This window comes from Podarcis filfolensis, assembly GCF_964270895.1.
Source record: "Podarcis filfolensis genome assembly, chromosome: 4".
Classification (NCBI taxonomy): Eukaryota; Metazoa; Chordata; class Lepidosauria; order Squamata; family Lacertidae; genus Podarcis; species Podarcis filfolensis.
Genome location: NC_139607.1, coordinates 95,244,753 through 95,257,315, shown reverse-complemented (window position 1 = coordinate 95,257,315; position 12,563 = coordinate 95,244,753). Strand labels below are relative to the sequence as shown.

The following is a 12,563-nucleotide window of genomic DNA, read 5'->3' as shown; positions in this document are numbered from 1 at the left end:
CAGTGACATTTGCCCCTGAGATGCAGGTGTGGTTCATTGGGTTTCTAGGGAACAATCGCCGTGCAAAAAAAAAAAGATCAGCGCATTCACTTTAAACTCCCCTTGCAAGTACCTTTGGGAATCTGAGATGACGTTTTGGTTTCCTCCCTGGGACTTCGTAGTCCTTTGCTTAAAAAATGCCTTAAATTCACTTTAATTTTAGATTGGGGTTCTTTTAGAAAGCAATACTTTTAAAAGTCTTGTTGTTGTTTTCTTACACCAAAAAATCATTTTTAAATTTATGTTTGATTTTATTTTTTTAGCGATTTGCTCCATTTCACCGTGTTAAGGCTGTCCTTTGACACACAGCTCAAATATTTTTGTGTTCAGCGAATGGTTACAAGAGAGCAGAGCTCTGTTTTTAATTGACACTCCCCCCATGAACTGCATCTTTCTCCCCCTTTATTAATATATGGCTCTTGGAGGCAGGTGTCAGCATCAATATTAAACAGATTTCTTCTCCGTATGCCTCCCTCTGGCATTGAGTGGGGCATATTTCTTCTGTATTTACAATGCATCAGTAGCTAATGGACTAATGGACCTTTCAGGGGTTACGTTTACAATTCATTTTCCCCCTTTCTCTGACCACAAGAAGCTATTAGCGATTCCACATTTGCTTTTATCTAGATCTTCCTGAGAGAAAGCTGGGAATCTTTCAGCCAGTCATTGCTAGGCTATCTGGCGCTGCCAAGAAAAGCGTTTTTACGCTGCCCTTCGGCCGAAAAAGATTATTGGAGCCATTCACAGTTCAATAACAAGCAGGGCCATCTCTGCCACTCAGGCATAGGTATAGGTAAAGGGACCCCTGACCATTAGGTCCAGTTGTGGCCAACTCTGGGGTTGCGGCGCTCATCTCGCTTTATTGGCCGAGGGAGCTGGCGTCCAGTTTCTGGATCATGTGGCCAGCATGACAAAGCCACTTCTGGTGAACCAGAGCAGCACACGGAAACGCCGTTTACCTTCCCGCCGGAGCGGTACCTATTTATCTACTTGCACTGGTGTGCTTTCAAACTGCTAGGTTGGCAGGAGCAGGGACCGAGCAACGGGAGCTCACCCTGTCGCGGGGATTCGAACCGCCGACCTTCTGATCGGCAAGTCCTAGGCTCTGTGGTTTAACCCACAGTGGCACCCGCGTCCCTTAGTGAAGACCTTACTTGGAAAATAAATACAACCCAGTTGGTTAAGAAAGCCCAACAGAGACTCCATCTCCTCAGAGTATTGCAGAAGAATGATGTCAATCAACATTTGATGATCTCCTTCTACCGGTCAACAACAGAAAGTGTCCTTTCCTACTGCATCACGGTGTGGTACACTGGTTTGACATCATCTGATAGGAAGTGCCTACAGAGGGTGGTGAATACAGCACAAGATATTATGGGCTGTCCCGTGGGTCCACTGGAGGAAATAGCGGAAGAACGTTGCCTCAGGAGAGTGAGGAAAATTCTCAGGGATGATTCACACCCTGGATGGCACTTTCTTGATCTCCTGCCCTCGGGCAGAAGATATAGAAGCATGATTAGTCGCACCAACAGGGTAAAGAACAGCTTCTATCCGTGGGCTGTTAGGCCACTGAATGAAAAGACAGGGCAACTGACTTTTGGGTTTGGTGGGTGTGCGTCAGTAAACGAGGGGAATTAAGACTAAGAGAGCTGAGTGGGGGGTGCTCATGTAATCTCACTGTATACAAGTTGTACAAGTGACAATAAAGTATTTCAATTCAATTTCAGTTTAAATACTGCTTGGTTGTCCCGTCCCCCCCCCAATGCAATGTCTTTCGCGAGCCCAAGGCATCTTGCAAAAACAATGCAAAATTGACCCTGCTGGAAAAAGAGACCAAGTTAACAAGCAGAGCCAGGCAGATCTACTGCGAAATGCTTTCCTGGAGCGAGGGATCCAGTGGATTCCCTGGGGTTTGGAATTCTGTCATGCAGCTGCAGCAACAGGCAAAGCCTGCTCACTAAATCTGACCAGCTGCACCTCAGACGATGGTGGTATAGAATCATAGAATAGTGGAATCGTAGAGTTGGAAGGGGTCTTGAGGGTCATCTAGCCCAACCCGCTTCAATGCAGGAATTTCAGCTAAAGCATCCATGACAGATGGCCACCCAACCTCTGCTTGGAAACCCTTGGGGTCCCATCAAACCCTACAATTCTATGATCTGATTGGATAAGGCAGGCTTAAGGTGGTCTATGAAGTTTATGGTCCTATTCAATGGGCTGGTGTGGAGGACTCCTTGATCCTGAATGGGGTAACGGTGCCCCTGAAGGATCAGGTGCACAGCCTGGGAGTCGTTCTGGACTCACAGCTGTCCATGGAGGCGCAGATCAATTTTGTGTCCCGGGCAGCTGTTTATCAGCTCCATCTGGTATGCAGGTTGAGACCCTACCTGCCCGCAGACTGTCTCCCTAGAGTGGTGCATGCTCTAGTTATCTCCCGCTTGGACTACTGCAATGCGCTCTACGTGGGGCTACCTTTGAAGGTGACCCGGAAACTACAACTAATCCAGAATGCAGCAGCTAGACTGGTGACTAGGAGCGGCCGCCGAGACCACATAATACTGGTCCTGAAAGACCTACATTGGCTCCCAGTACGTTTCTGAGCAAAATTCAAAGTGTTGGTGCTGACATTTAAACCCCTAAACAACTTCAGTCCTGTATAACTGAAGGAGCGTCTCCACCCCCATCGTTCAGCCCGGACACAGAGGTCCAGCTCCGAAGGCCTTCTGGCAGTTCCCTCCCTGTGAGAAGTGAGGTTACAGGGAACCAGGCAGAGGGCCTTCTTGGTAGTGGTGCCCGCCCTGTAGAACGCCTTCCCAACAGATGTCAAGGCAATAAACAACTATATTACTTTTAAAAGACAATTGTAGGCGGGAAATTTTTAATGTTTGATGTTTTATTGTGTTTTTAATATTCAGTTGGGAGCCACCCAGAGTGACTGGGGAAACTTAGCCAGATGGGCGGGGTATAAATAATAATAATTATTATTAAAGAGAAGCCATATACTTCTTAGAAACAGATATACTCCCCCCCTTTTATTTCTGACATTCAGAGGTGAATATCAATGTTTCTGTAGCACCACCAGCAAATCCTAAGCTTTGCAGGAACAAGGAAACACAAATCTTTAGGGAAAACAGTAAAGGCTTGGTGTGTTCAATGTCTACAGAATGTCGGCTGACCGGCAGTGGGGATGGAATGGAGTATGCTGAGAAGGAGCACTCATGTTATCACGGTTCCCCATTGTTTTTAAGACGTTCCCAAATTGTGTCCTTTTGCCAGGCAGCCTCCAAATGGGGCTTTCTGGAGCCACCTGCAGGCAGAAAGTAAGTATAGCATGTGAAAGAAACACTGGCGATCGATTGATAGGATTAACGTAGAAGATGATTTGCTCGAAGGCTGATGGGCAAGTAAGAATGCTCCCTTAAATATTGCACATTGGAAAGAAGATAAAGTCCCGACCAGAGAAGAATGGCAGATCAAGTTTATGGATTATGCCAAAATGGCTAAAATGACCGGAAGAATCAGAAATCAGGAAGACCAACATTTTAATAAGGAATGGGGGAAATTTTATAACTTATCTTAAAAACCATTGTAAACAGTTAAAATCATTAGTAGGATTGGAATAAGGCTTGTAGTTTAATGGTGAATTTTGGACACAATGGAGAGGTAAAAGATTTGGATTGTTATAAAAGATGCAGGAGGAAATGATGAAAAACAGGACCCACAAAGGGGAGGATGGAAGTCCAGGTGACTCTCTGGAATCTTGTTTTTAATGTTGTATGTTGGATATGTGATTGTAAAATTTTAATCTGAAAAACAAAATAAGTAAATTTATGTGATAAATATTCCACATTCCCCTCGCACATTCTATATTAACTGTGCAAGGTTCCAGCTCCCATAAATGGGATTTTTTCTGGAAGCTGCAGCATACTAATAGAATTCCCTCTTGCCCTTGTAACTTAAGGAGCCCATGTGGTGTAGTGGTTAGAGCAGGCATAGGCAAACTCGGCCCTCCAGATGTTTTGGGACTACAACTCCCATCATCCCTGACCGCTGGCCCTGTTGGCTAGGGATGATGGGAGATGTAGTCCCAAAACATCTGGAGGGCCAAGTTTGCCTATGCCTGGGTTAGAGGGTTGGATTAGAACCTTTTTAGGCCGGGGTTCAAATCTCCACTCAGACACCATGCGCCAGTCAGGCTGCCTCTCGACCTAATGTACCTTGAAGGGTTGTTGCTGTGGGGAATTAAGTGAGGAGGAGGTAGAACCACATCTGCCACCTCGAGCTCTTCAGAGAAGAAGGCGGAATGTTAATGCAATAAATAAACAACTAATAATAATAGTAATAATAATAAGTTATTATTTATACCCTGCCCATCTGGCTGGGTTTCCCCAGCCACTCTGGGCGGCTTCCAACAAAATATTAAAATACAATAGTTCGTCAAGCATTAAAAGCTTCCCTAAACAGGGGTGACAGCAGTCACGAAATTAAAAGATGCCTGCTTCTTGGGAGAAAAGCAATGACAAACCTAGACAGCATCTTAAAAAGCAGAGACATCACCTTGCCAACAAAGGTCCGTATAGTTCAAGCTATGGTTTTCCCAGTAGGGATGTATGGAAGTGAGAGCTGGACCATAAAGAAGGCTGATTGCCGAAGAATGGATGCTTTTGAATTATGGTGCTGGAGGAGACTCTTGAGAGTCCCATGGACTGCAAGAAGATCAGACCGATCCATTCTGAAGGAAATCAGCCCTGAGTGCTCACTGGAAGGACAGATCCTGAAGCTGAGGCTCCAAGACTTTGGCCACCTCATGAGAAGAGAAGACTCCCTGGAAAAGACCCTGATGTTGGGAAAGATGGAGGGCACAAGGAGAAGGGGACGACAGAGGACGAGATGGTTGGACAGTGTTCTCGAAGCTACCAACATGAGTGCCTGGCATGCTCTGGTCCATGGGGTCATGAAGAGTCGGACACGACTATACGACTAAACAACAACAAAACAGGGCTGCCTTCAGATGCCTTCTAAAAGTTAGACAGGTGTTTTTCTCTTTGACATCTGGCGGGAGGGCGTTCCACAGGGCGGGCGCCACCACCGAGAAGGCCCTCTTCCTGGTTCCCTGTAACTTGGCTTCCCACAGTGAGGGAACCGCCAGACGGCCCTCGGCACTGGACCTCAGTGTCCGGGCAGAACGATCGGGGGGGAGACGCTCCTTCAGTTAAACGTACCCCACTGTAGTGATATAATGCACTTTAATTCTTCAAAAAATGCTGGTAAACTCTACCTGACGGCGTAGGTACCTAACATGTCTCTTTCCTTCTCCCCGACGCAGGTCATCCCAGACTGGAAGGAGCAAGAGTGGTCGGCTGAGAAGCCGGAGAACTATGCCGGCATCTTCCACTTCCAGTTCTGGCGGTTTGGCGACTGGGTGGACGTGGTGATTGACGACCGCCTGCCCACGCTGCACAACCAGCTCATCTACTGCCACTCCAACTCCAAGAACGAGCTGTGGTGCGCGCTGGTGGAAAAGGCCTATGCCAAGTGAGTGAGGCAGCGTGGCCTAGTGGTTAGAGTAGCTGGGCTACGACCTGGGAGACCAGGGTTGAAATCCCCAATCGCCCATCGCGAAGCTTTCCGGCTAGGGAAATGACTCCTACCTGAAGTCCTGGGGGGCTGCTGCCAGTCAGTGTAGGCATCACTGAGTTAGATGGACCAGAGGTCTGACTTGGCAGCTACCTGTTGTGTTCCTCTGGTTATGAAAACCAGGCAGCATTCTCCTTATTTTGAGGGGCAAGGGGCTTATTAGGACATTGGCATTAGTAACTTTCCCTCCCCCTCGCACTGCCGCACCAGCCATCTTTTCTTTAAAAAAAGATTATTTGGTTATTTCTTTTCTGGATGATCTGGCCAGCAGCCATCCTGTTTCTCTAATACCTCAATTCCTGTCTTGGCACCCAGACCATCATGCCCTGACAGTGTGTTGCCCTGGATACACCGTTGACAAAAATTAAAAAGATGTGAACTCATATTTCCCTCTTGTTAACAAAGTCACTTCGATGACGCAGAAAGAAAATAAATCCTGAGGATAACGCTTGACTGAGGAAACTGAACAAATCAATATACAGTGTAATTTGAGGAGAAACAACAGAGGTTTTTGTCTGTTGTTGTTCAGGCCTTGTACATAGACAGGAAGACATTTAGTGAGATGTACAGAGGAAACACAGGTGGCGCTGTGGGTTAAACCACAGAGCCTAGGACTTGCCGATCAGAAGGTCGCCGGTTCAAATCCCCGCGACGGGGTGAGCTCCCGTTGCTCGGTCCCTCCTCCTGCCAACCTAGCAGTTTGAAAGCACACCAGTGCAAGTAGATAAATAGGTACCGCTCCGGCGGGAAGGTAAACGGCATTTCCGTGCGCTGCTCTGGTTCACCAGAAGTGGCTTAGTCATGCTGGCCACATGACCCGGAAGCTGTACGCCGGCTCCCTTGGCCAATAAAGCGAGATGAGCGCCGCAACCCCAGAGTCGGTCACGACTGGACCTAATGGTCAGGGGTCCCTTTACCTTTACCTTTCCAGAGGAAAACCTCCCTCAGAACGATGCAGCCAATCCAAACGCTGTTCTGCCTGGCTATTAAGCATCGCCATCACCTCCTTCTTGGTTCCCTTCAAATAGAATTAACCCTCATGTTACGTGCAGAACGATCTTTGCTGAACTTGCAACGCCTCTTGCCTCTAAGCATTTACACACACCAGCTGCGTTTGCTATTAGAGGGCGTGATATGTGGCATAGTGGTCTAAACCACTGGGCCTCTTGGGCTTGCTGATCAGAAGGTCAGCGGTTAGAATCCCGGCGACAGGGTGAGCTCCCGTTGCTCTGTCCCTGCTCCTGCCAACCCGGCAGTTTGAAAGCATGCCAGTGCAAGTAGATAAATAGGTACCACTGCAGCGGGAAGGTAAACGGTGTTTCCATGCACTCTGGTTTCCAACGTGGTGTTTTGTTGCGCCAGAAGCGGTTTAGTCCTGCTGGCCACATGTCTATGGACAAACGCCGGCTCCCTCGGCCTGAAAGCAAGATGAGTGCCGCAACCCCAACTGGACTTAACCATCCAGGAGTCCTTTAACTTTTACCTTTATGTGGCATAGTCGTGAGCTTATGCCATGGGTAGGCAAACTAAGGCCCGGGGGCTGGATGCGGCCCAGTTGCCTCCTAAATCCAGCCCGCGGACGTGTTTTTACATGAGTAGAATGTGTCCTTTTATTTAAAATGCATCTCTGGGTTATTTGTGGGGCCTGCCTGGTGTTTTTACAGGAGTAGAATGTGTGCTTTTATTTAAAATGCATCTCTGGGTTATTTGTGGGGCACAGGAATTCATTCTTATATATTTTTTCAAAATATAGTCTGGCCCCCCACAAGGTCTGAGGGACAGTGGACCGGCCCCCTGCTGAAAAAGTTTGCTGACCCCTGGCTTATGTCATGCCACTCCACAAACAGGGCATAATCTTTGTCGCGCCCTGTGTTCTAATGCTCCTCTTCCCAAATGTGTAGACTCTCGGGATGCTACGAGGCCCTAGATGGAGGCAACACGGCTGACGCTTTGGTGGACTTCACCGGCGGCATTTCTGAACCCATCGACCTGCTGGAAGGCGGCTATGCGAACGACGAAGCCAAACGCAACGTCCTCTTTGAGCGGGTGTTGAAGGTGTACAACCGGGGCGGTCTCATCAGCTGTTCCATAAAAGTAAGGAGCCAGCAGTTCTTGTTGGCGTAACTGTAGGAGGGTGGGCCTGATCGCCTCCTGAATCTTAAGGGGTTCCCAAGAATCTGGTGCAAGATGTAAGCATTGCTTAATCCATTAGGATTGGTGTCCATGGAATTGTGGAGTTGGGTGGGACCACGGCGGCCATCTAGCCCAACCCCCTGCAATGCAGGAATATTCCACCCAACCTGGGACTCGAATCCGCAACCCTGAGATGAATAGGATACAATAACCTATTAAACATTAAAAGCTTCCCTAAATAGGGCTGCCTTCAGATGTCTTCTAAACGTCTGGTAGTAGCATGTTGCGAAAGTAAAATGAAACTTAAAAACCACCAACCACAATCACCCTTTAAATATATTAGAGGCAGGAGACTGGTGAAGTCTTTAACAGGCACCAGAAGGCAGAATGCTCTTTCAAGAAGGGCATTCTGTTTTTGGTGCCACCACTGATCAGGCCCTGTTCTTCTGCCTTACTTTTTTTGATGCTCGGCGCTGAGGTGCTTGCTGAAATAATTCGTTGCCGAGCCTCGAGTGGAGGGTCACAGCTTTTTTCATCCTGGCTCCTTAAAATCCCCTACCCCTTTGCCAGTGTCCCTTGGGCAGATGTTTCTAAGCGCTCTGTTTAATTCTTGTGCTTCCTTTGTCCCCTCGGCAAGGCCACCTCCGCCGCCGACATGGAAGCCCGGCTGGACTGCGGCCTGGTCAAAGGGCACGCCTACGCCGTGACGGACGTGAGGAGAGTCCGCCTGGGCCACGGCCTGCTGTCCTACTTCAAGTCCGAAAAGCTTGATATGATCAGGCTGAGGAACCCCTGGGGGGAGAAAGAGTGGAACGGACCCTGGAGTGACACGTGAGTATGTCTGGGAAAGTCCACCAGAAACGGGGGCCACCTTGTCTAAAAAGCTTTGGCCACGTTCCTACTGATCGGACAAACCAGTTCAGATGGTCATTCCGTACAAAAAATAAAATAAAAACTGACCTCCCCGCACATAGAAGACTAGCCTGTCAGGGAAGAAAAGATGCTGGGCTGTTTTTTTCTCCCTGGCATTTACTTTGCTGTGTGGAAGGGGAGAGAGAGAGAGAGGCATCCCATAATATTATATTTTTAATTGTGGTCTCACTGACCCCCTGGAAGCATGTTGTGGACTGCTGGTGGCTCCCAGACCCCTACTTCATTGTTCCTCAGACATTATAAATACTATAGATATCAGCTGGTTCCACGTCTACACACACACCCGGCCATTGTTTCCTTGAAATCAATAAAAAAAAATACATGTACCGTATTTTTCCGTGTATAAGACAACCCCATGTATAAGACGACCCCTATTTTATGAGCCCCAAATTAAGAAATAAATTTATTTACATATTTCATTGCAACATTCTGTGTATAAGATGACCCCCAATTTTAAACTTAAAAAAATTGGGGGAAAATACAGTCTTATACATGTAAAAATACAGTAATATGTATGAGAAAAACAACCCAAAATCACTTACTTACTTAAATTTTTATATTGCCCTTCATCCGAAGATCTTAGGGCAGTTCACTGCAGAAATGCACCAAATAAAAAGGCCAAATGCATAACAAAAACCAAACCAAACCCCATACTCCCCCCCCAAAAAAGGACAATGAATGTTAAAATTGATGGTAATTGCAGCCAGACAGGTTACAGTGAGTAATTGGAAAGATGCGGAAGAGCTAGGCATGAACCAACGGCGGGATAAATTGAAAAATATTATAATCTTAGAATATCTAACCGTGAAGATACATAAAATGAAAGGGTTTAAGGTCAGTGAGAAGGAGGAGGATTGGTTTGAGAAGATACTGAATTATTTGGGCAGGTTTGAACAATTTGGGGCAATTAAAATGTTGAAAGTTAAATAAACCTTGTGGAGGGAGTAGTGTTAAGGTATATAGAATTGTACATGTGGTTGATTTGAATATGTTATTATTGATTATATATACTCAATGTATCAGCCGCCTGGGGGGTTTCACTGTGTTTTGGTTGTTGGTAAAAAAAAATTTGAAAAGAAAAAGGACAACGAATGTTAATCAGCCACAGGGCTGGTTGACAAGAAACATTTTATTTTCTTTTTTTTTAAATAACTTTTATTCAAAATTAAAACAAAACGTATTATCCAGAAACATATCATCCTTATCCCCCCCATTTTTCCTCCCTCCCCCTCCCTCCCCCCACATAACCCCACTCCCCCAACCCCCGACTTCCCTCTTTGATTTCTCTAAAAATGCTGTTTTCTGAATGTTACACAGTTGTATAGACCCTCAAACTATTTAGTTGATTATTATCAATAAAAAGTTTGTGAATGTTTATTCAAAGCCAGCCAAGGAGTCCAGTTCGCTTTGTTGCGTCTTCAAATACTTTGTAAAGGGTTCCCATTCATCTTTAAAGTCACAGTTATCCTTGTCCCGTGGCTTATATGTTAGTTTTGCCAGTTCTGCATAGTCCATCAATTTTTCTTGCCATGATTCTTTAGTTGGGGTTTCTTCAGTCTTCCATCCTTGTGCTATTAAAACTCTCGCGGCCGTTGTCGCATACGTGAAGATGTTTTTCAGCTTTTTTGGCAGATCTTTCCCTACAATCCTTAATAAAAATGCTTCAGGTTTTTTAACAAATGTTAAATGGAACATTTTCTTCAATTCGTTGTATATCATTTCCCAATTTTTTTTTTAATTACCTTACAATCCCACCACATATGATAAACTGTTCCCTCCTTTTCCTTACACTTCCAACATATATTTGAACTAGTCTTGTACATTTTCCCTAACTGCCCTGGTGTCGTGTACCATCTGTACATCATCTTCATGTAATTCTCCTTCAATAGGGAACAATCGGTAAATTTTAAATCAGTTTTCCATAATTTTTCCCAATCTTCCATCATAATGTTGTGACCTACATCTTGTGCCCATTTAATCATGACAAGAAACATTTTCGCCTGGTGCCTATGTGTCATGTAACCACGGTTAATATGATTTCTGTGTTTCCCCTCATGCGTCCTCCTGTCTTTCCCGCAGCTCGGAGGAATGGCAGAAAGTCAGCAACAGCGAGAGAGAAAAACTGGGAATGACTGTCCAAGACGATGGGGAATTTTGGTGAGTTAACATTGTGCGTATGAAGCAAAAGCGGATGATTCTTTATCTCTCTCATCATAGCCCAGTGCAAATATCGGGTCTTTTCCTCAGTCCAAAAGCTGCCAATCCCAGATTTAAGTTTGTTACGGGGGTGCTGGGTTTTGACCTGGGATTGGCGCAGAAACGGGCAATAGAAATGGCTTTTTAATTTTTAATTTTTAATTTTTTTTCAAAGATCTTTATTGAAACTTAACATATATACCTAATAACCAAAATCCCCAAAGATTCCCTCACATAAAATATAATATCTAATATCTACATAATTATACACTTAATTATAAAACCTACCCTCTACTTCCCTCCACAGCAAATTGACTTCTTTATATCTCTTTCTACCTTTTCCCCTTGCATTCCATAATAAATTATTTTTGTCAAATTCTGATTTTTCCTTCTTTCTTTATGGGTTTTGTTATTGCTAACATTTTTTTATTCTAAGCCTATTAGCATGTTGTTTTTAGCACAATACTTTGACATATAATCTTCAAATTACTTCCACTCCATTCTTAAAAAGTTATGAAGTTAAAAAGTCGGGGCTTTTAAATTTAGGTTGGGGGGGGGGAGGATGATTAAAGGGAGATGTGACGGAACTGTACAAAAATGATGTACATTGTCAAGAAAGTGGATAGAAGGAGGTTTCCCTCTCGCAAAATAGGACAGCGCGGAGCAGTGGTTAGAGGGCTAGACTCGGTCACAGTAACCAACCAGATGCCTATAAAACGCTTACCTGAGTGCAGGAGGGCTCTGTGATTTCCAGCAACGGGTACAGTGGTACCTTGGTTCTCAAACTTAATCCGTTCCGGAAGTCCGTTCCAAAACCAAAGCGTTCCAAAACCAAGGCACGCTTTCCCATAGAAAGTAATGCAAAACGGATCAATCCGTTCCAGACTTTTGAAAATAACCCCTAAAACAGCAATTTCACATGAATTTTACTATCTAACTAGACCACTGATCCATAAAATGAAAGCAATAATCAACGTACTGTGCTATAAGATAAATAAGACAGTGTTGTAGATGATAAAAACTAAAATTCAATATTTTTCATACCCTCACTGATGATAGTCGTTGTTTGGATGAGGGGCTTTTATCCATTTCTGTAGTCACACAATCAATCAATCAGTAGCTGAACTGGGTTCCAAACAGTCACAAAAACAAATTAACCAAAAAAGCCTCAAAAACAAAAACGCAAAATAAATAGCAAAAACAAAAGCGCCAAACTTAATCCGTTCTGGAAGTCCGTTTGACTTCCGAAATGTTCGAAAACCAAGGCACAGCTTCTGATTGGTGCAGGCGCCCCGGAAACAATAGCCGACAGCCGCATCGGATGTTCGGCTTCCGAAAAACGTTTGAAAACTGAAACACTAAATTCTGGGTTTTCGGTGTTTGAGAACCAAGGCATTTGGGAACCAAGGTACTACTGTATACAGAAGCATTGCTTCCTCCAGCTGTGGAAGCAGTGCAGAGCCATTGTAGCTTCTAGCCATCAATAGCCATTTTGCAGGTCACAAAATCATAGAATTGTAGAGTTGGAGGGGACTACGAGGGTCATCTAGTCCAACCCCCTGCAATGCAGGAATTTTTTGCCCATCCTGGGGCTCGAACCCACGACCTCAAGATGAAGACTCTCA

General features: G+C 45.2%; 1 protein-coding gene across 1 annotated transcript in view; it reads left to right on the top strand.

The window, feature by feature from the left end:
• Window positions 1–12,563, top strand: part of CAPN5 (calpain 5) — an 84,107-nt gene that overhangs the window by 61,113 nt on the left and 10,431 nt on the right. The window contains exons 4-7 of the mRNA XM_083609910.1: window positions 5,366–5,574; window positions 7,578–7,770; window positions 8,447–8,640; window positions 10,822–10,899. Coding sequence (XP_083466036.1) covers window positions 5,366–5,574; window positions 7,578–7,770; window positions 8,447–8,640; window positions 10,822–10,899 — 674 coding nt within the window. The remainder of the gene's footprint in view (window positions 1–5,365; window positions 5,575–7,577; window positions 7,771–8,446; window positions 8,641–10,821; window positions 10,900–12,563) is intronic.